Genomic DNA, 27,015 nt, shown 5'->3' on the forward strand with positions numbered 1-27,015 from the left:
ATGAAAAGGAGTTTAACCTTTCATGTTGAGAAAAAAATGAAAAGATTACAAAGAAGAAAATAAGAAAAGTAAGAAAATGATAATGCTTTATTTTTCTAACGCATATATGAAGTTTGATTCTTTCTCCATGAAGTTTTCACCTTTTCATAAGTTTCTATTTCAAGGATCTCATAAATATATTTCTGTTAAGATATTGTTCATATTATTAGTTTTCAATTTTCTAAAATTTGGTTTCCAATTTTATCACGAACTATGATTCGGTCCATTGACACTTTCTTTAAACAATCTAGTCAAACACTCTTATCAAACGATCTTACTCTATGTGACCACTAGACCGTTGATAAGTGTCTAATTTCAGTAATATTTCGTATTAAAATATAGACACTTATGAGGATTTATTGCTAATTTACATATAAAATAATCCCTAATTTATGAATTTATACATTTTTACATTTTTTATGAGCTTTTTTTATTCTAAAATTTGGTGTTAATTGCAAATTTATAGGGAGGATTGAAGAATTGGAGTAAAGGAGAATAATTTGAGCTAAAAAGAGAAAGTTGTAAGGTCCCATAATGGAAAAAGATGCAAAGAAAGATTGAGTCTTTTTTTATGTTTTATTTTAGTCATTAGCGCGACACAGGAAGCAACCTAACCCTAGAAAACTAGGATAAATAGAGGGCTAGAGGCTCAACCCTAGAGTGCCAGATTGAGAGGAAAACACCATAGAGTAAATTGTAACCCAATTGGGAGAATTGAAGGTGCTAAAAGTATGCATGGCTAATCTACCATTTGGGATTGAGAGTAATCTGCTCAAACTCTTATGTATTAAGGTGATATTTTATATATTAATATTCAGTTCTTGATTGATTATTGATATTGTTGTTTTAGTTTTAATTTTACGTGACAGATTGAGAATCTTAAATTTGTGTGGGAGGTATTTTTAGGGTTTGGACCTAAACAACAATACTTAACATATTTGAGTGTTAGAAATAGACTTGAAATGTTAATTGCTATTAAACGTGTTCTAAGTTGTTCTTATAATTATGCGAGGAAGAATCGATAGTTGGGGACATTCTTAAGAATTTTATATGCGAGGAATCAAATATAAATGATTTTTATAGGGACATCAATTTAATATTGACATGCTAATCAAAATACATGAGTGAGAGAGAGATGAAACATAATCCCTATTTTTCCAATTGAAACAACTAATTCTTTATCTGTTTTGTTATTGATCATCGCCAACACAACCAGTTTCAATACACTTTTAATTGTTTTGTTCTATATTTAGCGATTATTGTACTTGGATAATTCACTGTTTCTTGTGAAATCGATATTCGTCCTTAGGGACAATTATTACTTCTGACAAAGCGGTGCACTTGCCGTAAAAAGTCATCAACCGTCTAGTCAAACTATCTACTTTGACTACAAACATAACACTACAAGAAAATCATCAAATAGAAATCAATTTTTAGAGATCAAAATAATTAGTTGCAATAGTAATTAAATTAGATACCATTTTAAGTAAATTGGTTTTTAAATTAGTTTTTATTATTGTTAAATAGTTTCTAAATTGGTATCTAATTAGCTATCAAGGTTTTAACTACCAATTATTTAGATTATAAATTTGGTAGCAAAAACTTTGGTTGCTAATTAGATACCAATTTAAAAACCATTTAATAATAATACAAACTAATTTAGAAACAAAAAATTTATTTAGTCCCTAAAATGAAGATGAATATTTCTTGTCTGATGTGATGCTTTAATGTAGCGTAAGTAATCGCACGTAATCGTAATGAAGAAATAGAGGTTTTGATGAACCCTAATTGTAGAGAAAAATAAATATAAAAGAAACTTTTATTCACTTGTATATTAGAGAGAGTAAAATACATGGTGTATATATAAGAAAAAGATTAAGACCTAGCTGAAACAGAAAAAGGAAAGTTGGGTCAAACAAACAAAGCCCAATAATTTAAAATAGAAAATTAAATATATTAACACCCTCTCAAGCTGGGGAGTAGATATTTGTCAGGCCCAGCTTGGATTTGAGAGTAGAGAATTGTGCGGAAGCAAGGGGCTTGGTGAATATGTCAGCAACTTGCATTGCAGAAGTAATGGGTAGTAGTTTGAGGAGACCAGAGTTAAGTTTTTCACGAACTAGGTGGCAATCAATTTCGATATGCTTGGTTCGTTCATGAAAAACTTGATTGGAAGCTATTTGAAGGACAGATTTGTTGTCACAGTACAGGGTTGCAGGCTTGGAGAGAGGAAGATGTAAATCCTGAAGGAGGTAAGACAACCATTGTAACTCACATGTGGTGGTGGCAAGGGCTCTATACTCGACTTCAGAGGAGCTGCGGGATATAGTTGACTGCTTCTTTGATTTCCATGATATTAGGGAGTCTCCTAAGTAGATGGAATATCCAGTGACAGATTTGCGTGTGGTAGGACATGTTGCCCAGTCAGAGTCACTAAAACTACAAAGGTGAAGTGAACTAGTCTGAGAAAAATATAGTCCTTCACCAGGGTGCCCTTGAGGTAACGCAAAAGACGTGAGACAGCTTGTTGATGATGAGTTGTGGGTGCAGATATGAATTGGCTTAAATTGTGGACAGCGAAGGCGATGTCTGGTCGCGTGTTGGTTAAGTAAATTAGACGTCCAAGGAGTCTTCTGTATTGAGAAGTGGCATCAGCATCGAGAGGTGAGCCTTGGTCGGGAGAGAGATGGGAGGTGTGAGTCATAGGAGTGGCCACAGGTGCAGAGTCAAGCATGCCAGTTTCTTGAAGGAGATCAAGAGTATACTTGCGTTGACTTAAATGAAGACCAGTACTAAAAAGTAAGTGAGATTACCTAAATTTTTTATCTTGAAGTGATGGTGAAGGGATGCAGTAATTGTATTGATTTCCTCCGTGTCATCACCAGTTAAGAGCAAGTCATCAACATAAACAAGAATAACAGTGAGTTTATCATTATTATATTTAAGAAAAAGAGAGTGATCAGCAACAGAAATAGAGTAATTATTTGATAAAAGAAAAGTAGAAAGTTTGGCGTACCATTGGCGACCAGCTTGACGAAGGCCATACAAAGACCGTTGAAGCTTGCAAACATGCTGGGGAGAAGGAAGAGAGAGGCCAGGTGGGGGGTCATGTATATCTCTTCATGGAGATCACCATGAAGAAATGCATTATTGACATCAAGTTGTTTTAAAATCCAATTTTTGGTAGTGGCAATAGCAAGCAGAAGGCGGAGGGTAGTGAGTTTAGCAACAGGTGCAAAAGTGTCTAAGAAATCAAGTCCTTCAAGTTGGGTAAACCCTTTGGCAACAACTCTAGCTTTGTGGCGCTCAACAGTGCCATCAGAATGGTATTTGATTTTATATACCCATTTACAACCAATAGTTTTCTTTCCTGGAGCGAGAGGGGTAAGTTGCCAAGTATTGTTAGCAGCAAGAGCTTGAAGCTCATCTTGCATGGCAGATTGCCAAGAAGCATGTTTGGAGGCTTCGTTATATGTCCGAGGTTCAGGATGAGAATTGATAGAGGAAATAACATTTCTAAAATTGGAAGATAAGGAATTGTAAGACAAGTAATTATGAATAGGATATCTACTACTTACAGTGTTGGTTGCAGTGTGGAAATCTGCAAGATAGGCAGGTTGTCGGTGAGGACGAGCTGATCTTCTTGGAAATTGGGGTGAGATGCTTCCTGGAGATGCAGGCGGTGATAATTCTGATGGAGGTGCAATGTTGGATGCAGGAGCAGAGGCACTATTTGTTGGAAGATCATAGGATAATGAGGCTGGTGGAGGAACAGTATTGGGTGCAGGAGTAGAGGCACATGGCTCGACAGGAGGTGCAGTATCAGAAAAAAAATCAAAAGCAGAATTATATGCATTAGAAATAGGGAGAGATAAAGTGTTAGGGTCCTTAGGCAAGCCACTGTCCAATTTATATGGAAAGTGGTTTTCATGAAAGATTACATGTCTTGATATCTCTATGCTATGAAACTTTAAATTTAAGATAATATAACCTTTTGTATTTTGCGGGAAGCCAAGAAAAATACCTTTGATAGATCTATCATCTAATTTTTTCCTATGTGCAGTAATGGTACTAGCATAACAGAGACAACCAAACACTTTTAGAAAGGAAATGTCATATGGTTTTCCAAACAACTTTTCATGAGGAGTGATGTTATCAAGTAATGGAGTAGGAATAACATTTATTAAGAAAACAACATGATTTACAGCAAATTTCTAAAAAATAGGAGGAAGATTTGCTTGAAAAAGTAAAGCCCGAGTTACATTTAGTATGTGTTGATGTTTACGTTCTACAATGCCATTTTGTTGTGGTGTTTCAACACAAGATTTTTGATGTATAATTCCCTTTGAAGCATAAAAATTTGACATAGAAAACTCAACACCATTGTCAGTACGAATCGTTTTGATATTAGTTTTGAAATGATTTTGAACGAAAACAGTGAAGTTAATGATGTGCTGACGCACTTCAGATTTGTTATGCAGCAGAATAACCCAAGTATAACGCGAGTAATCATCAACAATAGTCAAGAAATAACGAAAACCTTGCATAGAAATTATGGAACATGGTCCCCAAATATCAAAGTGTACAAGATAAAAAATAGCAGAGGTAACAGTATTACTTAAAGTGAAAGGAAGTTTTTTCTGTTTTGCACGACTACAAGTGTCACATACATGATGAGTATCAACAGTAATAAAAGAGTATTGTTGCTTAAGACATGTAATCTTTCATGTGAAGGGTGTCCTAGTCTATAATGCCATAGTGTTTTGTCTGTGATATTACAATTAATAAAAGGAGCAAAACAATGCGGTTTAGATTGACTAGAAGCAGGCAAGGTAGTGACAAGGTACAAGCCAGCGGTGGCTTTAACTGTACCAATCCTCTCTTGAGTGAAGTGAAAGTTAAAGTGCATTTAAGTTGGTGTGTGAGTTTAGAAACAGATATTAAGTTTAATTGAAAATAAGGCACGTATAACACATCAGACAAATAAAACTGATCAGAAAAACGTACTAAACCAGAATATGTGGCATAAACAGTTTGGCCATTTGGAAGACTAATTAAGACAGGTTTAATTTTAGTATAAGTAGTAAAAACGTTCAAATTGTGACAAACATGATCAGTGGCACCAGAATCAATAATCCAAAATTCTTTTATAGAAGATAGTGAAGAGAGAAACTTACCTGTTGAAGAATGCTCAGTATTGGGGATTTCATCTGTAGAGATGCTGCCGACTTGATTAATTTGAGTGTGAGAGGCAGGATCCTCAAGGTTTTGCTGACACAAAATGTTGGTAAGGAATTGACACTGTTGTGATGTAAGTTGAATTCCCATTACATCCTGTTCTTTAGGAAAAAGCTCAGAAAAAGTGTCAGTAGTAATCATATTATTGGCTTGGGATGTCCAATTGGTGAATTTGTAGCCAGGAGGAAACCCATGCTTTTTATAACAGGTGTCAACAGTGTGGCCAAGACGATTACAAAAAGTGCAGACTTTTCTAGTAAAAGAAAACTTTGAGGTTTTAATATTACCAGAAGGAAAACCCACTTTGTGAAAACAAACAGCCTCAGTATGACCATATTTACCACAAAAATTGCATGTAATAGTGTGACTACTATTAAGACTATGAAGACTAGGGTTTTCATTAAACATTGCCTAAAAGATTTTTAAAACCAATCAAGATTTTGAAAGAGAACAGAAAAAAAAAAACCAAGAACAACAAAAAGGGAAATAAAAATTAGAGAGAAGCGCAGCAGAACTCTTCATTCGAAGAGTTCTGATACCATATTACAGTAAATGAAGATGAATATTCTTTGTCTGATTTGATGCTTTAATGTAGCGTAAGTAATCGCACGTAATCGAAGAAATAGAGGTTTTGATGAACCCTAATTGTAGAGAAAAATAAATATAAAAGAAACTTTTATTCACTTGTATATTAGAGAGAGTAAAATACATGGTGTATATATAAGAAAAAGATTAAGACCTAGCTGAAACAGAAAAAGGAAAGTTGGGTCAAACAAACAAAGCCCAATAATTTAAAATAGAAAATTAAATATATTAACACAACTCATTATTTTTTGTCTCTAAAATTGATTTCTGTTTCATAATTGTCTTGTAGTGTAATATTAACAAAAATAAGGGTTAAAATCAAAATAATTTTACTTAGATAATCTTACATAAAACAATAAATTTATACCAAATTATAGTTCAAAACATTTATAATTAAAGCTATTAAATAAAGTAAAATTACGTTTTCATCATTCTATATCTGTAATCTAATCATGGAGAGTAAACAAAGTCGACTGAATAAAAATATAAACTGAAAAAAATGAATTTAAGGAAAACAAAACTTATATTAAGATAAAACTAAATGACCTATGCAAAAATCAAGTCAAAATTATCAAAATCATTGGTCATGTAAACAACATAAGTAAGGAAAACAAACATGTAAAGTTGTTGTCTTTATTAAACTCGACATGATAAAAGGAACAAATGTAAACTTGTCTTTATTCCATAAATTATGTTGTGTCAAGGGATTATACGATTATGGACAATCATTCCAACCACCTTTTTATGCTTTTCCCACATATATTGCATGGAAATTTATTACGGAAATTTACATATTTGAGAAATTCTTTTACTAGAAACTGCATCAAGGTAAAACATGTTGATGGATAAAAATGATGGCTAATTTTAAAAAAAGGATAAATTATCATTTTCATCTTGAAAGTGTAAATTGATAATAAATAGATTTTATTTTTTATGATTAAGCTATATACAAAAAAGATAATTATTGCCTTTTTTTACATATTCACAGATTAAACCAGAATTTTCATTTTTTTAATACTAAATGATATATATATTTCAAAAAAGAATATATAAATGACATATTAATAGTAAAAATTATATATTAATAATTTTTTTAGTATTTAATAATTAGTTAATATAGTAACTAATTATTTTTTATATTTAAAATTATTTTTTATTTAATGATTTTCTTGTAATAAAAGTAGCTTTAACACATATAGTATTATTCAACTTGTTTTATTTATGAAATTTATTAGGAATTATAAAAAATATAAAAATATGTGATTCATACCATGATTTTGTCTCTTATAGAATCATACTATTGTTCAGTGTGCATCAAGTACAACATCAACTCCTATCAACAACACTTTTTTTCTATAATAAACTTTCAAATATTGTTTGTCGAACCACCTAACAAATGTAACATATTCAATTCATAATCAACTATACAAAAGATCGTCAGTGTTATTAATTTCGTACACATTTGTAATTGTTGTTGTAAGTATGAAATTAGATTAAAGTTCACACAAACAACATTGTTATCCATGTGTCAAACGTTGAAAAGCAAAGATCAATCTATTTCATCTTCCATGTTAAAAATGTCTTTCACAAAAACAACCATAAAATTTAATATATTGTAATTAATTAAATTTGATAAAATATATTTGATGTAAATGTAAATATGGATTTTAACGTCTAATATAAAATATATTTTAAATAAATAAATTGTATTCAAATTATTTTATTTCAATATAAGTTTAAGTTTGCAATTGAGAAACATAAATAATATTTTGGGCTTTATTAATATTTTATATTATAAAATTTTGAAATAGAAATCAAATTTCATAATTGGGTAATTAACAATTTTTTTGAACTTGAAACCCAAATCAATAATATTGTATAATAATTTTAAAATATTAACATAAATATATTTAAATTAAATTCATATAAATTTTACCCTAAAATACAAAGGAATACAAATAAAAAATAATGTATTTTTATTATAATATTATTTTATTTATATGCTTATTGTTTATATAATTTTATTCATTACTACATTTACAAATAATTTAAAATAAAAATAATATAATGAATCTCATAATAAAGACTAATCAATCAAACACATCCATCACACCAAAAATACGGTAATTAATTATGGGTGACACATAACTTATTTTCATTTTCACATATATGGGATGGACTATTTGCTTACCAAAACACCTCTCTGCACTTTCTTTAAGTAACTCCACCAACTTCACACACGAAACAAACTGATGAGAGAGCCCCAATTACACACAACCACGTAATAAGAAGGATGAAGATCTAGAAGTTGTTTATGGATTTATTTACAAATATGGATCTAATTGGACATTTGTTTATTTTTGTGGGTCCAATAAAAAAGACAACTCTAGGATGAAAACGTACAAACATATCTAAGAAGACATTCGACTCATTAAAACATAAACTAGAGTTTTGGTCAAAAGAACACAAGAAGATTGAGATTCGACTGACTAGTCAACATTATTTTTGGGCTTAGTTTTAGCTTAAATAAATTGTAAAAATTTGTTTAGGATTTCATGGGTCATGTATTGGACCTGATAGCATAAAATAATTGGACCAAATATTTGGACAAGTAGCATAGATTTTTGGGCTTGTATTTGGACCAATAGTAAAATAGGTCTAGTTAGAGTTAAGGCAGTTTCTTCCTGCACCCTGCACCTCCACAATATAATGCAAAGACAAAAATATCCCTATTATTTTTTAAAAACCCCAAAATAGACATAAGACCCACACTACTATTTCTTCTTCCGGACAATGCAATTCGGTAATTTTACAGAATGGGAAATCCGCATTTATTTTTTTGCATTCCGGATTGGGAAATCCATAAATCTTCTGGATTGGTGAATCCGGTAATCTTCCGGATCCATCAATCCGTAACAAAAATTAGACTTCCAGATTTAGCAATCCGGAAATCAACAAGTTGCTTTTGAAACACCCCTTTATTTGAAAAAAAACACGAATCACTTCCGGATTGATGAATCCGTAGCACACACTTCTGGATCCCAATATCCAGTAACCTAAAAAACTCTAATTTTTTCAAATAAAAGGTGAAGGTCAGTTTTGGGATTTAAAAAATTGTGGGGGTGCAGGAAGAAAAACGTAGAGGTGAGGAAGAAGAAGCCTAGGGTTAAAAGTGTCTGGTTAGGGTAATAATTGGGCTTCTTTGAGCCCAATGTAGTCCTAAAACGTCTAGGATATATTAGAAGAAGAAAATTACATTGGCATGGAGCACATGGACGTCCACATGGCAACCTAGAAGTGGAGAGGATTTAGCTTGAAAGGTGTGAGCTAAACATGGAAAACATGAGTCCACGTGACATCTTCTCATTGGAGAGTTTTATTTTGAATTTTCAAAATTTGGCTCCAAAATGTTCAACCCTCTCTCCTATAAATTAATGTGCTTGTCTCACATTTTAATAAGATCAATATTAAATTTTATGCTGCCAAGTTGCTAGCTCTGACACTTCCTTGTCTAAACCTCTCTAGGATAGACACATTTGGTCTTCTTCTTCACCTCTCCAAGTGATATGGCACAACCAATCACTCTTCTTACACTTCATGCGCCTTCAAGGAATCTATAGTTCCATTGGAGTTATTTTTGTTCCATTTCCTCCATCAAACTTTCGCCAGTCATATAAAAATTCCAAGGAAACAAATTGACAATGAAGGCCCAAACCCATCACAAACTCAACTCACATGAATAATCACAACCACCAACTTTGGCAAGGAAGAACGAAAGTTTAAAGTTCTAGCAAATGAACTCATTTGTATTTAGGGTTTACATTTTCATGCATGTACAACCAACTTTTTTTTCCGTTTCTTTCACACAAGAGCGAAGCATTCCTTTTTACATCTTCCTAGCACATGCACGCCTTCACTTCCTTGCAAATCAACAAATACAAGGACGTGAGTCTTCCTCAATCCATCTCCATGAATAGTTCTCACTCGGATATGATATTTATAATTATATTTATACGTATTATTTTATATATATTAACATATGTCATGACTATTATATGAATATTAATGATAATTTTTTTTCATATTTATTCCAGTAATTTAAAATTTAGTTTGATTTTTCATATTAGAAAAAAAAAAGTAAAGTATTATAATTTTAACTAACCAACAATCCGTGATAGTGAAACTCATTTTCTCTTAAATTCACTTATCAGTGAGTCACATGATATTCACCACCAAGAGACCAACCCATAATGAGCCGAATTAAACCGCAGATAGGCAGAAGCCAATTTTTGACAGCTCTAGTAACTGAGTAATCAGATTTAGCACCGGGATCCTCTGTACTCATATCAGCTTTATTATCACCTGTGAAGATATCGATCTTGATTGTTTAAATTCTGCGTTCAGCTTGTAATGTCCATATCATAGCACTATGATATGGACTACATATGCTCACGAGTGAAAATTAGCAATCTACAAATTCAAACGAATCAGACACTGAATTCACAAGAGTCGATTTGAGAACCGAGGGAAGTCATGCTTCAAAATTATAAACAAATTAAAAAAGGCCGCGGAAGGCCGGGAATGCAACATTCATCTTGTTGCTCCCGAGCTCAAGGCATGAATGGTATGTGAAGCAGGCCACAAGTTCACCACACCAAATCTTCATTGTAAATACAACTCCAATACTAAGTAACACACTCTTCAAATTCCTTTTCTTGATCAACCTATAACATTTTTAACACTTCAAAATTATATATCTGTTCTGAAAAATGAATTGCATTGTTTACACCAACACCAGTGATCATGAGAAAAAGCCAGGCTGAACGAACATGGATTCTTCACATTGAGCTACAACTGCCTCCTCTGCTACCATCCATCCCATATTGGACTTTCCTTGTTCAATCTCTACAGAGCAACTCTAAGAAAAAGAAAGACATAAATTAAAACATAATAGGCCCAATAAGACAAATTCACAATATCCATATCATTCACTAAAAGATTTAACCCTACATCCATGCATGAAATAAAGAACAAATCTCAAAGACATAAAACCCAAGTTCTCTGCAACTGTACACGTTGATGTTAATTGGCAGCATCATGGTTGTCATGGCAGATTCTTTGCTAACTAACTACCACAAGCAATTTGTTAAGAGAGGTCTGCTATAGCAATGTCATAGACCACAATGGTGTCTTTAGATTGAGGAATTTTGGCCTTCCGCCACAGATAACACTTGCTGTGCTTTATTCAAACAAAACAAAGCTAACTTATACTCCCATTCAATCTGCATTTCCTAATCTGTGAGCATCTTGCTGACAGAACTATCCGGGTAGACACTAAAGACACAATAGCCATTTAACAGCTTTATCACCCGAGAGCCTTTCTTATATTCTCAAACTTATAAATGGGAAAGGAATTGTGATGTAGACCAGTTGGCAACGGAAGAATACAAACCTCGGAACAGGTATATACAATAAGGGTCATCCAATTCCACTTTTCCACCAAATGTCTTCCTTCACCAAGAGCTTCCTGAAGGAAGTATAGTAATGGAGGCATCAGCTGCATCTCAAATTGTCTTGGTCTGCCACATAGTCTGCAGTTACCAGGGTTTATTTCATTGACTGCAGCTAAAATGGGCCTCCCACCATACGAATATCTACACAAACAAATGTTATTAGGCCCCAAACACAGAAGGGGAGAGAAAGATAGGGGGGATAGAGCAGAGAAAACCAAAATATCAAAGATCTGATGCTATGAAAAATATATATAATTGAATGATAGCTCGAACGCACGACCAATCAATGTATTTAACAACCGTAGTTGCTATGCTTCCCCCTTTAAAGGGAGACAGAAAAATGGATGGAAAAACCCAAACTTTATCCAACTTCCTCGAGTCAGTTGGTTTATATATTTATTATTGCCTGTTCATAAAGCCAAGCTCAGGTGCAACTTTGGCAACTCCCAATCATTACAATGACTGGGAGAAATTATATATTTTTGACAAATAATTCTACAACCAATACTTAATGCCAAATCAGAATCACACACTCCAATAAAAACTCTATCCAACTTTATCACCCAGGTGCGATTGCTCTAGTAACTCAAACTAAAACAAGGATTGAGATTCTAATCAACATTGGGGAGGGGGGCATCACATTTGACCCCATAGTCTACTCCAAATTATCATTTGTTCATACCTAAAACATTGCTCAGGATATGCATCCAATCGTTTCTTGAACTTGAGGTAAGTTCTATCAGCAGTCAAAGCTTTATCATACTCATAATGTTCCTTTTCCCAGGCTTCTTCCGGTTGTGAAGGATCCTCGGCATCACTTCCATTCTCCTTGAGAGAAAGTGAAGAATAGCTAGAACATATAGGACTAAGATCCACAGAGGACGACTCTTCCTGTGCGTATATATAAAAACAGGGCACCACTGAAAACAACCACCCAACAAATAAACCAATTACATAAATAAAAAAACATTAGAGTTGCACTAATTAGCAACTACCAATTACACAAACAATTACCAGGCACGTCATTTTGAAAAAAAGCTGTCACTTTTGGATGTAGAGAAGATAAAGGGGGCTTGTTCTGTCGTTTTTTCCGCGGCTTCTTGCGCTTGGTGTTGGAGGCCGCAGTCCCGGCTTCAAAGAGAGCCTTACCCAGTTGTTCAAAATCCATGTCACCTCCGTCTTCGTCATCCGACACGTTGGCACACGGAACTTCACCGTCGGACGGAAGTTGTTTTCGTTGAGAGGAGTCCACGTCAACAATGTTCTGAACTCGGAGAACGCGCCAAGCGGTTCCGCATTCGGGCGAGACGCAACCGAGAAGGAAGAGGGTGCGGTGTTGAGAAAGGGGAGCGTAAACCTGCGCCACCAAGCAGACTTGGCCGGAGCACGCGGCGCAGCGTAGCAAATCGGCGTTTATGGGAAGGGGCCAGTCCTGTCAGAAATGCTCAAATCACTTCAACGAAAACACCGCAATATTAAAACCAATTTGACAGAATTGAAAAACTAACAAGAATTTAGCGTTGGAAAAGTAGTTGTGAGTGAAGAGAAGAGAAGAGAAGAGAAGGGTTAAGGGTGTACAGGGAGTCCTCCGATTTTAGTTGTATAAGGATCAGATGGTTCGCGATAATCCTCTGCCCATGGGCCTGGCATGCCTAGAAAAGTTGCTGCCATCATAATCTTCTACTTCTTCCGCCAATCTTCTTTTCTTCTTGCTCCAAAACAGAAGGACATTTATCAGAGCTTCAGTAGGGTTAAGTCCAACCATAATTAGTCTGGGTTTACAAGGCTAGAATTTATTTATTTATTAAATTACTAATTTTATCCTTTTTTTTATAGGATTTACTTATTATTTTTAAAAAACTTAATTCAGTTTTTATGTTTGTCAAAAGGATTAAACCATTCTTCTTTTAATTTCTAATTGGCTTAGTTAAATTTTTATTTTTTATAAATTTGGGATTTTTCAATTGAATCTATGCTAAAAAAAAACATTTCAATCAAATTAATATATATATATATATATATATTAATTGAATCATTATTATTTAATTTTTTTTATTGTGATTATTATTTTGTATCGTCATCTTCATTATTTGTTTTCATGTATTAAAAAATAGTATGATTATACAAAATGAGATAGCATTTAATGTAAAATCATAAATAACTTTTATGTTTTATGTAAATAATTACTTATTTACCAAATATATTTGTTATACATACTAAGTTAACTATTTATCCTATTATTTAAATATTGAGATCGAATACTTATGACCTTGATTAAGAGACCATTGTCATAACCACTATTGATGTAAGTGATGACAATAGTCTCTTGTTATCAAACATGTTTCCATTAAAAATACTAAAAGTAATAAAAGTTAGTTGTCATTTTATATTAGTCATAATATCTTTTATATTAAAAAAATATCAAATTTAATTAAAAATATAAAAATTATGAGTATTCAATAAACCAAAATAAATAATAGAAACTCAATTAAAAATATCCAAAAATTTATGAGAAAATTGAAACTTTAATTAAAATTTTATAATTAATCTTGATAATAATTTAAATACATCCTCAACTAAAATTATCATCAAATACACTTCTTTTGTAAATACTTCTCTATATAATATAATCCTATTTTAATTGTCAAAATTTTAAAGATTAAAAGATTTTTTTACTGTATTCCAATCTAGCCATTTTTTTAATATGTGTCGTAAATGGTGAAAGAAGAGAAAAAATTATTAGAAAAAAAAAATTAAATTTTATAGTTGTTCTTATTTGGATTGAGTAGGTCTCCTCCTGCACTATGTTACTATATGTTGTGTCAATTCCGCATAGATCTCATTATAAAGGTTGCTCTTATAAGTCTCATATCCGAAAGAATGGGTGACAAACCTACAAAAGATTTTCAAGGATGGAATTATGAGTAATAAATGTTATTGAAGTCTTATAGAGTTGTCTTAGTCCTTTATGTGAATGGCCTAGATTAGTATGGAGAAGGCAGAACTTCTTTACCAATGGATGAGTGTGGGGAGCATAGTAGGTGAGAGACGACGGAGTCAATTTTTACTTCCCTTAAATTTGATACATAAAATTATTTTTATTACAGTCAATCTAATAAAACTAATCTTATATTAAGAACGTATTTTAACATTTAAAATAAAGCCTAAATCTTATATTAGGATGAACTGGCCTTGTAAACACAGGCAATTCTAATAGTGAAAAACAATGGGTATTTCTTCCTCTATTTTTTTTGGATGATCTCCTAGTCAAGAATGAGTACTTTCCAGAATGAAAAATAGACCAAGACATTAGCAGAAGTTAAAGGGAGATGCCACATTGTTAAGCCTGAAAATGGACAGTTTCTAATTTGAAATGTAAAATTTCATTACTAAATAGGTGACTTTCCAATTACCAAAGATAAAAAAAAAAAAAATACATTCCGGATGCATTTGCCCAAAAAAATGTTTTTCCAAACGAAAAGTTATATATACGTCTACCCAAAAGGAATTGGTATCGTGGTATCGCAGTGGAGAAACACAAGATGGGAAGAATGGGGTAGCAACCTTCTATATTTCCCGTAAATGAGTTAGTCAATTGATACATGAATATACAAAGGCTGTGTAGCTAACCCAAATATGCTACATCACCTTCTGCTAAATTAGTCTAACATTGGAATGCTTCACTCAATTCCATCTCTTCGCATTTTTCACACCTTTAGACTTCTGTTTTGCTGCCTGAAAGGCTTGCACCTTTTGCTTCTTCCGTGCTTCTTTCTCAGCCTGTTATTGCAAAAAAAATAAATGAATTCACAAACTACTTATAAATTCTGCTATACTGGTAGTAACCGCCCCATCTCATGAATTTAAGTATTTATAACTAACAAAAGTTCACCTTGGACATCTTGGATTTGGCTTTCACTTTAGGAGCTTTGCTATCAAGTTCTGCCTCGCGTTCAAGTTCTCTTTCCCTAGCATCAAGATTCTTCTCTAAATAATACTGCAATTTTTTTAGATTCAAACATGTTAAAACCAATAATGAGCCAATGCAATATAAGAAAATTTAAACGACTGTACCTGAAGCAAACATATTACAATTCCATGATCACGAAGTTACCATATAATAATATTATATGAACATAAATTTAAAGTATAAAACATAAAATTTTAAGAATAAAATAAAACACTATTTTGGACCCTCTCAAATCCAATAGAGTTATTTTCATTTTGATCCCGCATTAGATGTATTCCCAGTATCATGTTGGCCCATTACATATATCTTTCTTTTATTTTGGTTCCGACATCCTTCCACTTGTGGGGAGAAGGACTGCAACAAAACGAGAAAAGGATCCAGAAGGCTGTTTGCTTTATTATATTATTTTACTTTTTTGAAACCTTGTCAATTTGAAAATCCTAATAAGTTAGTGAAAATGTCAAGTCCCTTAGCTGAGAAATGAAATTGAAATAGAATACATACAGGAAGGACTAAAATGACTAAATGAGAAAATAATCTGAGGGTCCAAAAAGAAGTTTAAAAAAAATCCGAGAGGAAAAAGTATTTTACAATTTTTACCCTAATAAAGATATGATATATGATGATACTATACATGAACAAGATAATCGAATAGGGAACCGGAATAACATATTAGAGAAGTGAGGACCAAGCAATGATACCATGATAGAATTGAGGATCAGTTAGGCATCCAAAATCATCCCAATATAATATTAAACTCCAAAACGCTGTCAATGATTCAAACATCAACAAGTTTTTAAAAAATTAATTACTGATGATCATTGAGTTCCTAGGACCAACTGTATCGTGAATAAAGCTAACCCATTTTATCCAACTCCAATATTAAAATATATAACAAAAATAAAAAGCTTACTATCACACTCAATAAGACAGGGAGGGGTAGAGAAGGGATCAAGGGATCGATTAACTTACATTGTAATCACCTGCATAATCCTGTATAGTGCCATCTTTAATTTCTATGACCCTGTTAACTATTTGCTTTATGAAGTATCTGTCATGAGATACTGTGATAACAGTGCCCTCGTATTCACTTATTGCCTCCTGTGGGAGGAATTAAATACTATTAGGCCGATACGTGACAAAAAGCTTTTCATAAGGAGAAAGCAGACGACAAAGAGAGTCATACCTCAAGCATTTCTTTAGAAGGTATATCCAAGTGATTGGTTGGTTCATCCAACACAAGCAGAGTGGATGGTTTTACCATGAACTTGCAAAAAGCCAGCCGTGCCTAGTAAAACATAAGACAAGATAAATCCAAATAATTTTGCATCACCATATGCAAAGAGTGAGAAAGAGTGGAACATTGCAATGCAACTAGCAAATTAAAAATTATATATATGCCGTGAGTAAATCACGAACAAGAAGAATTAGAATCTTGATGCTACAACAGTCCATGACACCTGAGACTACTAAATACATTTAATGCGATGGGGAATCACCCCCAGTAAATGTCTTAATGTTGAGGTTGGAGCCTATGTCTTAATAATATCATTTAACAAATTCAATTATTCTTGATTCATATATTTCTTCAAATGCAATCATCTCAAAGCTTTTACTCAAGCAATAACATTTCAAACATCTAAAGGCTCAGAAATGTCAAATAAAAGTCAACTGAAAAGGATGACACAAATCTTGAATTTACCTTCTCACCACCACTTAATAGTGAAACTTTTCGGTCAAGCATATCAGATTTAAAATTACAACGCCCAAGAAGTCCTTTAATATCATCTATCCTCCAGTCCTCTGCTGCTTCCTCTACTGTCTCAAGCACTGTCTTGTCTAGATCAAGTGCCTCGGCCTGTTAAACAAATGAAGTCAGCACTAAAAATTTATTAACCACGCAAATTGTGACCTGAAAAACTGGAACTGAGAGCAAATTCATCAGTTTAATTACAATTAACATTTCTCTGATTAAAGTGGCACACCTGATTCTGCTCAAAATAGTTAGGTAACACATTATGCTCCCCAAGCAAAACTTCACCCCCAGTTGGCTTTTCCAAACCCATAATCAATTTCAGTAAAGAACTCTTGCCACATCCATTTGGACCAATAATGGCAATTTTTTCTCCCCTTTCAATTGTAAGATTTGCCTTTTTGAAAAGTGGCTGGCACAGAAAAGCATGATCAGTTGATATCATATAACTAGGACATAAAGACAGTCCACATTTTAATGCTAAGGTTTTCAATAATGAGATCTTGATATCTAACCTTATCCTCAAAGCCAAATTCCAAGTTCTTAATTGTTACAACAGATCTTCCACTCTGTCCACGCTCAGGGAACCTGATTTTCATCTGTTTGCGTTCAAATGGCTTCTCCACCAGTTCCTCTTCCTGGAGTCTCTCCAGCTTCTGTTGCCACGCAAAAAAGAAAGGAAAACCTTTTAAGCAAATAAAAGAAGAACAACATAACATTAAAATATTCGAAACAGAAGGATGCAATGCAACCAATCTAAAGCAGTTAACACAAGCATTGTTTTTATTTGTCATCTCAACTGCCTATTACTTAATGTTGCTTATACATTGTTAGAATAAAAACATTTATGAACTCTCAGCAATTAGCTTAAGCTTTTGGGAGAGTTGATTCTTGACACGCTATTATGAACTCTCCCAAGGTATTATAAAGTGTACAAGCCTGCCGTACCTTGCCCTTTAAGCCCAGAGAACTCTAGCATGAAGGACATGTAAAATATAAAACCATCCATGCACAACCTTTTAATAAGCTATTGGAAAAATAGATTCTTGATGTACCTTTCCAGCAGACGAAGCACGGCCAGAATTTGCTCCAGCACTTAATCTACTGATCAAGTCTCTTGTGTGCTCAATTTCTTTCTGCTGCTTCTCCCAAGCAGCATACTGTGCCTCAATCCATGCTGCTTTTGAAATTATGTACTGCGAATAATTTCCCTCAAACGTCCTGGAGACACCCATGTCAGTTTCCACAATTTTTGTACACAGTTGATCAAGGAAAGCTCGGTCATGGGAAATGATAACCATCGGCACATCCTGCTGGTTAAGATACTCCTCAAGCCACTCAATGGTGTCAAGATCAAGGTGATTTGTAGGCTCATCTAACAGCAACAAATCAGGATCCTGCAACCAAACACAGATTCCTATTCTTATCAATAACACTTGTGACACTCAAACCCACATCGTCTACACAACAAAACAGTGTAGTCATTGAGAAATTTTATCACCTAGGTAACTGAATTATTCCTTTCTAGACAACGAAGCTTGTGTCAAGGTGCAAATATATACATAACCTAGACAAAAATAGCAGCCTGTTGTGAAATATCAATGTATTTTGGATCGGCTATTTTAGCATTACGTATAGTGTATTCTAAATCTTTCAGCTCAAACCAAAATAAACCGCAAAATCTACAAATAGTAGCTTTCAGCTTACCATGAATGTAATGTTATGAGACATCAAACCAATCATACACTTTAACTAATTGGATAGCTCGGTAAACCTTTGTAAAATTGATTTTGAAATAATGCGATTTATGTTTGGATGTTTTCACTCTTAAAACATACAAATAGTTGCTTTCAGCTTAACATGGATCCAATGTTTTGCGACATGAAACCGATGGCAAATGTTTGTACAATTCATTTAGATTATATTTGATTATAAAGTGATGGGATTTATGTTTGGATGTTTTCATTCTAAAAATAAGTTACTAAAACAGGTTACTACAAACATTTTTATCTAACTATAAAACTAGTTAGAGTTGCACAAATCTACCTCAACATTGCAAAGCAATTCTGAACAATCCAACGTGAATTCAAGCGTACCTGGAGTAGAATCTTTCCAAGACACATTCTCATCTGCCAGCCTCCACTGAAAGACGCAACCAACCTATCAGAATCCTCAGGAGCAAAGCCAAGTTCAGGCACCAACTTATTTATTTTCGCATCAACCTCATCGAGGTCCACAGACTGAGCCCTCCGCTGAAGCAAATCAAACTCATCCAAAAGCCTTCCCATCAACTCCAAATCGTTGACAGAACCCTCGAGCGCCTTCTGCACCCTCTCCAACTTCCCCGCCACCTCCATTTCCTCCTTGAACGCGCTCATGAACTCCTCCCTCACCGTCCTGCTCAGCGAGACCTCGAACTCCTGATTCAGAAACGCGATTTTCATGTTCGACTTCGCCTTTATCACGTTCCCGTAATCCGGCTCCTCCAATCCAGCGATAATCCTCATCTGCGTCGTCTTCCCCGCGCCGTTCACGCCAACCAAACCCACCTTCTCCCCCTTCTTCACCTCCCAACTCACGTCCTTCAACACTGTCACGCCCTTGTACGCCTTCCCCACGTTTTCCAGCTTCACCCCCGACGACACGCCCGACGCGCCTCCACTCTGCTGCTTCCTCCCGCGCCGCGGCTCTTCCGAGACGGTTTCGGAGAAGAGAGACTCGATGTCGTCGTCGACGGTTACAGTTGTTACGCCCGAAGAGGAAGCGGAACTGGGCCGCAATGGGCCCGAGAAGCGGCTGGTGTAAATTAGATTGGTGCTGATGTTAGTGTTGTTGGTGTTCGCTCTGGTGGTGACGCGTGGCGGAAGGTGGCGTAGCACGGAGGGCTTTCGTGTATCTAAAATGACCGCGCCGGTGAGGTCTAAGTGATGAAGCTTCGCGGCCAATTCCATTTTGAAGGGAATCGAAAATTCAGAGAATCGAAATCGAGGAGTGAGAACAGATATGGTGTGAGTTCTCTTCCCCGCAAATGCTGAACCTGATTTCAACCCATAAACCGGTTTTGCGCGCTGTTGGAAACGTTTGCGGTTCCTTCACTGGCTTTTCTTCTGTATCTTTCTGTTGGGTAGAGAATAATCGCTTATTATATATATTTTTATTTTTTAAAGGCAGAATAAGAATAAGGAAAATTAAGAAATTGGTAGGCTTGGATTAAGAATTTATTGTGGCCAGAACCAGATGAGAGATAGAAAAATCGGACATAGATTTCAGATAGATAAGGATCCTGGAAGAACATGGACCGTGTGTGGTGAAGAGTAGCTCAAAACGGCCCTCACGTTTTTGTGACGCGTGTCTCCTTCTGTGGCTCACATCGTTCTCTTCAATTCACATCCACCACCGTGAACAACCAAAATTCTGATCTTTTTTTTTTTCTGTTCATTATTATTGGGGGTCAATATCATGGTGGGCATTTTGCTCCCTTTCGTCTTGGCCCAACTATTATGGGCCGAACTGACAGCCCATAAGAAACATGACTATTTCTTCCTGCACCTCCATATATTTTTCTGCCATCCCATATAGAACATGAAAAATACTTTTTTATTCTTTTTGTGTCACTCCTTATTTTGGATTACAAAATCTGAAAGTTAATCTCGGACTCGGTAATAACTTACGGATTATATATTTTTTTTTAAAAAAATATTATGGATTATATAATTTAGAAGTCTGAATTTGAAAGTAGCTTCTGGATTATGTAATCTTGACACACATTTGAAAAAACGTTTATGGATTACATAATTTGGAAGCTAATCTCATATTAGAAAAAACTTTCAGATTATATAATTTAAAAATTAATCATGCATTTGAAAAAAATTTCTGGATTATATAATTCAAAAATTAATTACGAATTTAAAAAAATACTTTCAAATTACGTAATCCAAAAATATTACAGAGAAATATTTTTTTTTAAAAATTATGAAGGTGAGAAAAGAATATATGGAGTTGCAGGAAGAAACAGTGAAGAAACATTGGTGAAGCCTTGTATTTTCTTTGGGTGACCATATCTTGAGGGCAGTTTCTTCCTGCACCCCCACAATGTAATGCAAAGACAAAAATATTCCTACTATTTTTTAAAAACTCTAAAATACACATAAGACCCACACTACTCTTTCTTCTTCCAGACAATGCAATTCGGTAATTTTACGGAATGGGAAATCCGCATTTATTTTTTTGCATTCCAGATTAGAAAATCCATAAATATTCTGGATTGGTGAATTCGGTAATCTTCCGGATCCATCAATCCGTAACAAAATTAAAATTTCGGATTCAGCAATCCAGAAATCAACAAGTTGCTTTCGAAACACCCCTTTATTTGAAAAAGAACACGAATCACTTCCAGATTGATGATTTCGTAGTACACTCCCAGATCCCAATATCCAGTAACCTAAAAAACTCCAGTTTTTTCAAATAAAAGATGAAGATCAGTTTTGGGATTTACAAAATTATGGGGATGCAGGAAGAAAAACGTAGGGGTGTAGGAATAAGAAGTCTATCCTAAGAACCATCGTCCAAAAAAACATTGAATAAAAGATATTTTTGGTTGTTGTTAATTTATTTTGTAAAATCAATTCATTTAAAACTAATTAAAAAATATGTAAATAAAATTTTACTAATTTTTTGATATATATTATTTTGTTAATTTGAAATTGTTTTATGAAATAAAAATTTGAGTTCCTTTGTTTTAGGTCAACCTCTTAACCCAGATCCAACTCTTTCGAGTTAGGGATCTTGAGCCTAATGTTCGGCGACAAGTGAACCAAAATAGAAAAGACTGTTTGATGTTAAAACATAAAAAATTAAAAAATTACTTATATGGAATCTAAAACTATTAATTTGACGATATCAAGTGTCACATCAATGTCAAGTTTTTTAATGACAAAATCCAAATTGCATCTAAAAGTACTTCTATAAGAATTAAAGCGAATAGATTTTTTAGTGTAGAAGTAATAGATAAATTTTGTATAAATTGTAGAGAAAAACATAAAATCATCTTTAACATAGACACTAACCCATATCATCTTTATTTCAACACTTTATCAGTATATGTTAGTTTTTTTGTTAACATTAACAACTAGATGAATTTGAAATGGCTTGCACAGTAAAAAAAAATGAACATAAAAAAAATGTAATTACAAAGTTCAAATAAGTTTTTTCTCTATGTAATTTTTTTTTTGCTTTCAAAAGACGCCATCTAAAAAGTAGCTATTATTATCAATAAAAGAAACGTCTTCTTCGATTGCTTTTATTTGTTATTAAAGTTGTACGTACAAATAAAAGTAATTAATATTTTTATTTATTAACTTGTAATGCCTTTTAGTATATATTCAATTTCTTATTTACTATTTTGATAGTTTACTTATTAAAAAATCAACTCCTTCTTAAATTTTAAACAATAGATCAATAAAACTAATTTTCGTTATAAAAGTAAAAATAATACTGCTATATTCATACTATAGTTTTCCTTCCACGGTACCCAACTTGTTTAACTATTTCCATGATGAGTATAATAATTCACGAGTTCACAGTTCAAATAATTGAAAATTAAAAAGTTGAAAGAAAAATTGAACCTAATAATTAATGTTCTTTACACCATAGTTTCATTACCTGCTTGTTTGGGCAATGATTGTTCCTTTATAAGTTTATTTTTTTTTTGGGAAAAATGTTTGCAACTCTTTTGTTATCTGTCATTGTCGAGACACGACTTTATTGTTCATTTAATTTTGAAGCAGAAGAAATAAATCCACTGGTCCCCATTATATAAAACATTAAATTAAAATAAAATATTGAATACTAATTATTATGAAATGAAAATGTCCACACAGAAAAATTGGTGAATAATAAAGTATAATTGTGGTTGTGGGTTCGAAATGGAGAGAATATTTTGTGAGGGTAAGACAGCTAGAAAAGAGAAAGCAAGTGGCGGGTGCTTCAACACGGAATGAAGGTACAATCAATTAAAACAATAATAAATGAAATAAAGATATCTGGTACATAGTTATATACTTCCAACAAGGTAACTAAGCATAACTTAGATATAAAAAAAATGTTTCATTTTGGTTATTAAATTAAATAGATATGAAAGAGAAGCCTATATTTTTATAACTATTTTTTGGTTTACCAGCGTGTTCCTAATAAATAATAAAACATGTTATTTTGATTTGATGAAAATTGGTAAACGCTAAGAAAGAAAGGTAAGGAATATGAATTTTCTTTGTGGTGTATAAATAGAGAAGATACATGCCGAAACAGCTATGCTTATCTATCGTTTCATTTGGTTAGAAAAGGCTGTGCCACATTTCTCAAACCCTTTCTCTCTCTTAATTCGAGATCTGAAATCACTCAGATGGAGCAAAGTAAGGAGGTAAGTTCTGTTCTCTCTCTAAACGCCTGCGTTTTGCCCTGAAACGAACATCAAACGGAACGAACGATTCTAGTCGTTGCTCGGAATCCATGTTTCCCTGTGTTTTGTTTCGTTGCAATTCCGCTCCCTGAGAATTGCGAGCTGCGGCCTGAAAACCTTAGTACCACGCGCAGCTAGTTCATTTTGTTTGATTTTTAATTTGTTTTGGTCGTTGAAAATCATTCGCATACTTTGATTAGTTGTATTTGTCGTTTTTCTTGCTTCTGCTATTGAAGTTTTGTTGCGCTTCGTGAATAGACGCGACTATGATGATAAGTGATAATACTATTTCGCTTTAAACTCTGTTTTATTTAATTTATCCATTTGTTTTGTGTTTGAAGTTTGATATGATGATATTAGTGTTGCAGTAGTACAAGTAATTGTAAATCCCTTTCAGAAGCAAATGGATTATGAGATGGAAGAGTACTTGGGGTTTTTAAATTTTTACAGCAGCCGTGAAACTGCCTATCTTTGTTTTTCGTTATTTGTCTCTTGTATGAAACTAACGAGTTTTTTTTTTTATCTTGTAAATTACTTCTAATGAATATAAGTAGAGGGTGTGTTTTAGTGCAACTGTGAGATTGCTGCTTGTGACTTGGTGTTCACAGTTCGAAACAGCTTTCTGCTGAGTGCTGACTGTCGTGCACTTAAGGGTATTTTTATAGGAATTTATTACATGCTATGTTTTTGCTGAAAATGTATGGTGAAGTTAATAAACTTTGCCTCCACATTGGCATTGGTAGATGTAGATGCTTGTAATGGTTCTTTTGGACAGGAGTCAAAAACAGGTGTTTTGTGAAACCGTTTTACTGTGTCGTCATTTATTGTATTGTTATTCTCTTTTATTATTATGACGAAAGACAGTTTTGTTACGGTTGATCAACCATCTAACCCATAAATCTTTTGACTGTAGAAAAATGCTCCTTGGTTATCAGTGCCACAGTTTGGGGACTGGGATCAGAAGGGACAAGTGCCAGACTACTCACTGGATTTCTCTAAAATTCGGGAAATGAGGAAGCAAAACAAGACAAATATTTCAAGGGCAAGTCTGGGTAATGAAGAGGAACTGATGGCTTCTTCTACCACTAACAATACAAACACTGTCCACAGTGATGAGCACCAGCACCCTCACTACCACCAAACCAGCTCTCCAACTGTAAGATCCCTCCCCAGCTTTATCATTCCTTTTGTTATTAGCTATATTACGGTATTAGCTACTATTTAAATTTTCCTAAAAATTTATTCATCCATGGTGAAGTAGTCACCACCATTGCTCGCCTGTAAGTCTTTTTTTAAGGGGATTGGTGGGTGGTTATTTTGGGAATATAATTCGCACTGATTGCTGCAATAACTAACAGCTTAGGGAATGACTGTGTCTTGCATCTTTTATTTAATGGGTGGAGTAAGAATATTTGAAATAGGTTGCAGTTTTAAACACACTAATCACCTGTTTTTGTCCATCAAGTCAAGTTGTGAATTAAAATGACTTTTAAATTGTCTTGAGTTGATTGTGAGAACTCCTTATCAATTTTTTTTCTTACTCTTCCTTTAAAAATCTTCTACACTGATATCTATTTTATTTCATTTACCTCTTTTCCAGTTAATCAATTTTTCTTCTTTAAATATCTGTGTAAAAAAGAAACCTAGCCTCAAATCTTCATTGGGTTGGATTAAAAACAAATAAGGAATAAACTAAACTTGACATTTCAATCGTCTCTCTTGCCCCTTCAATGCCAAAATATATTTGAAGAAAAAACGATGGAAAGCAAAAAATTCAATAAAACATAAATCTGTAGGATTCGACATTTCTAGCAACCATACTGTATATTTGTATAATATTGATCTTGATTTGAAGAGAATAGAGATAAAGGGAGAAGAATAATAAAGTGGAAACCTTTTATCAAAGAAAAGTGTAAAACAAAGACAAATACCATACGGCGTGACACATCTTGCCAAGTAAGCTCTAGTAACATAAGAAAACAACAAAGCTCACTAAGGCCTGCCTGTTGATGACAAATTCACGTAGTAATCCATCTTCTTCTTTTAGCGAAAGTAGTCACCAGAAGCTTATATACTAATATTTTTCAACCCAAGGAAAAAAAGGATATATTAGATTATACATTAGAGGGAATTATATATATATATATATATATATATATATATCCGAGATAATCTTCTTCCTTTTTTAAAATAATGTTTTGCACTAATTTGAGTGGGCGGTGGTTAGGTTGAAAAGGATGTAAACATTAATATTTATGTGTAGATATATTCTATTTGCTAAGGCAACACGCAATTCTAGTCGCTGCACATGGATGAATGTTGGGGCAGTTGCATTCATTTCATTGGTAAGAGTGCTATAAAATATGATGATCATTTATGATTAAAAAAATATAGTTGTACTTTGAGGTCGTATTCATTCAGTAGATACTCCAAATATCGAGTAGGATATATATGGGGTCTAAATATTGCATCTTTCTTTGATTTTTTCCCTGACAGACAAGGAGGAGTTTCCTGAGCTACTTCAACTGTTGCGTAAAAGCTTGATGCTGCTGGGAATCTAGAAGCTTTTTTTGTCTGCCTAAGGCCATGGACAGGAACAAGTATTGTTTTGCGCTTGGTGATCATTACTTGGTACTTGTTTTTGATTTAGGAAAGCAAACCCCTTTTTAAGCCTTAATCTTCATTTGTCGATTTTACATTACTTGCATCTTAGTTTGAAATTTGTGTATCTAATTAGAGGTGAAGATGGTAATCATGTAAATCGCGCTCTCAGCAACTTTTGAACCTGTACCACCTGGTCCAAAATGTGATGATAATTTAATCCAGCATAGCAATGTTGTTGAGCTTCAAATTTTCATTGCTCTTGTTCCTCAATTAGTTCATTATTCAGTCCCGAATCGATTTCCTTCTTTCAGTTTTAGTATCGGTTTATTAAGGTGTCTCCAAGAGTAATCTGCAATCATTTCCAAACAAAGATGAATTATGTTTACTGCTATTCATCCTGGTTGGTTTCGTTTATTTGGCGTATATCCACATGTTGGGGGACCACGTACATTTCAGCACAATCACTGTAGTTGTATGCAAGTTCATGTTTGTTTCACCTTAATTACAAATTTCAAAGTAACGTGACAATTGTATGCTTTTATTCGTCGTTTTTGTCTTGAAAACAAAATGGAGAAGTTTGATTGAATGTGGTTACAACAAAAAACAAAAAGAAAAGTGGAAAAGTTTCATTGAATGTGGTTACAAGAAAAAACAAACATACCCTTAATTGTTAAATAGATCAGTATCACATTGCTTGCCTTCTACCCCTGCCTGCAATTTTGTTAAAGAAAATTACTGTTTATATAAATATTTTAACATTTTAATCATTAAAAATTATGTTAAGAATTAACTCATTAAAAATCCTATTAAATGTGCTTTTAAAGTAATTATTACAAAAATAAATTATCATGTACTA

General features: G+C 33.6%; 3 protein-coding genes across 6 annotated transcripts; 1 reads left to right on the forward strand and 2 right to left on the reverse strand.

The window, feature by feature from the left end:
- Positions 1-10,375: 10,375 nt before the first annotated feature.
- On the reverse strand, positions 10,376-13,149 carry LOC137821711 (programmed cell death 2 C-terminal domain-containing protein). 2 transcript variants are annotated; one of them, XM_068626437.2, is made up of 5 exons: positions 12,954-13,149; positions 12,390-12,807; positions 12,058-12,295; positions 11,315-11,516; positions 10,376-10,780 (listed from the first exon to the last, which is right to left on the reverse strand). In XM_068626437.2, exons 1-5 carry the CDS (start codon positions 13,047-13,049, stop codon positions 10,664-10,666), a joined length of 1,071 nt encoding a protein of 356 aa, XP_068482538.1. In that variant the 5' UTR covers positions 13,050-13,149; the 3' UTR covers positions 10,376-10,663. The 2 variants fall into 2 exon arrangements, with proteins under 2 accessions (XP_068482538.1, XP_090151669.1); XM_090295543.1 differs by having other exon boundaries at positions 12,390-12,828; positions 12,954-13,148.
- A 1,769-nt stretch (positions 13,150-14,918) lies between these two features.
- ABCF5 (general control non-repressible 5) lies at positions 14,919-20,514 on the reverse strand. Of its 2 annotated transcripts, none has more exons than XM_068625608.1 (9): positions 19,195-20,514; positions 18,154-18,495; positions 17,614-17,754; positions 17,331-17,510; positions 17,048-17,203; positions 16,532-16,633; positions 16,318-16,446; positions 15,268-15,372; positions 14,919-15,155 (listed from the first exon to the last, which is right to left on the reverse strand). In XM_068625608.1, exons 1-9 carry the CDS (start codon positions 20,047-20,049, stop codon positions 15,060-15,062), a joined length of 2,106 nt encoding a protein of 701 aa, XP_068481709.1. In that variant the 5' UTR covers positions 20,050-20,514; the 3' UTR covers positions 14,919-15,059. The 2 variants fall into 2 exon arrangements, with proteins under 2 accessions (XP_068481709.1, XP_090151556.1); XM_090295430.1 differs by lacking the exon at positions 19,195-20,514 and adding an exon at positions 18,600-18,665 and having other exon boundaries at positions 18,154-18,515.
- A 2,666-nt stretch (positions 20,515-23,180) lies between these two features.
- LOC137823169 (sorbin/SH3 domain protein) lies at positions 23,181-26,406 on the forward strand. 2 transcript variants are annotated; one of them, XR_011083074.2, is made up of 4 exons: positions 23,396-23,516; positions 24,469-24,711; positions 25,819-25,900; positions 26,052-26,406. XR_011083074.2 is itself a non-coding variant. In XM_068628320.1 (3 exons), exons 1-3 carry the CDS (start codon positions 23,499-23,501, stop codon positions 26,097-26,099), a joined length of 309 nt encoding a protein of 102 aa, XP_068484421.1. In that variant the 5' UTR covers positions 23,181-23,498; the 3' UTR covers positions 26,100-26,406. The 2 variants fall into 2 exon arrangements, 1 of the variants encoding a protein (XP_068484421.1); XM_068628320.1 differs by lacking the exon at positions 25,819-25,900 and having other exon boundaries at positions 23,181-23,516.
- Positions 26,407-27,015: the final 609 nt, after the last annotated feature.

The sequence above is a fragment of the Phaseolus vulgaris genome, chromosome 9 (assembly GCF_051622355.1).
Source record: "Phaseolus vulgaris cultivar YP4 chromosome 9, ASM5162235v1, whole genome shotgun sequence".
In the NCBI taxonomy this organism is placed as follows: Eukaryota; Viridiplantae; Streptophyta; class Magnoliopsida; order Fabales; family Fabaceae; genus Phaseolus; species Phaseolus vulgaris.

Bases quoted from the DNA above. Each gene is read 5' to 3' on its own strand.
- LOC137821711 (XM_068626437.2), bottom strand. From the start codon at position 13,049: ATGATGGCAGCAACTTTTCTAGGCATGCCAGGCCCATGGGCAGAGGAT. The intron at 12,808-12,953 runs GTACACCCTTAA...CATTTCTGACAG, and splicing joins CTAAAATCGGAGGACTCCCT to GACTGGCCCCTTCCCATAAA. The intron at 11,517-12,057 runs GTATGAACAAAT...TTGTTTGTGTAG, and splicing joins TATCCTGAGCAATGTTTTAG to ATATTCGTATGGTGGGAGGC.
- ABCF5 (XM_068625608.1), bottom strand. From the start codon at position 20,049: ATGGAATTGGCCGCGAAGCTTCATCACTTAGACCTCACCGGCGCGGTC. The intron at 17,511-17,613 runs GTTAGATATCAA...TTTCTGTGCCAG, and splicing joins AATTTGGCTTTGAGGATAAG to CCACTTTTCAAAAAGGCAAA. The intron at 15,373-16,317 runs GTAAGTTAATCG...AAAAAATTGCAG, and splicing joins ATTATGCAGGTGATTACAAT to TATTATTTAGAGAAGAATCT.
- LOC137823169 (XM_068628320.1), top strand. The intron at 24,712-26,051 runs GTAAGATCCCTC...TTTCCCTGACAG, and splicing joins ACCAAACCAGCTCTCCAACT to ACAAGGAGGAGTTTCCTGAG.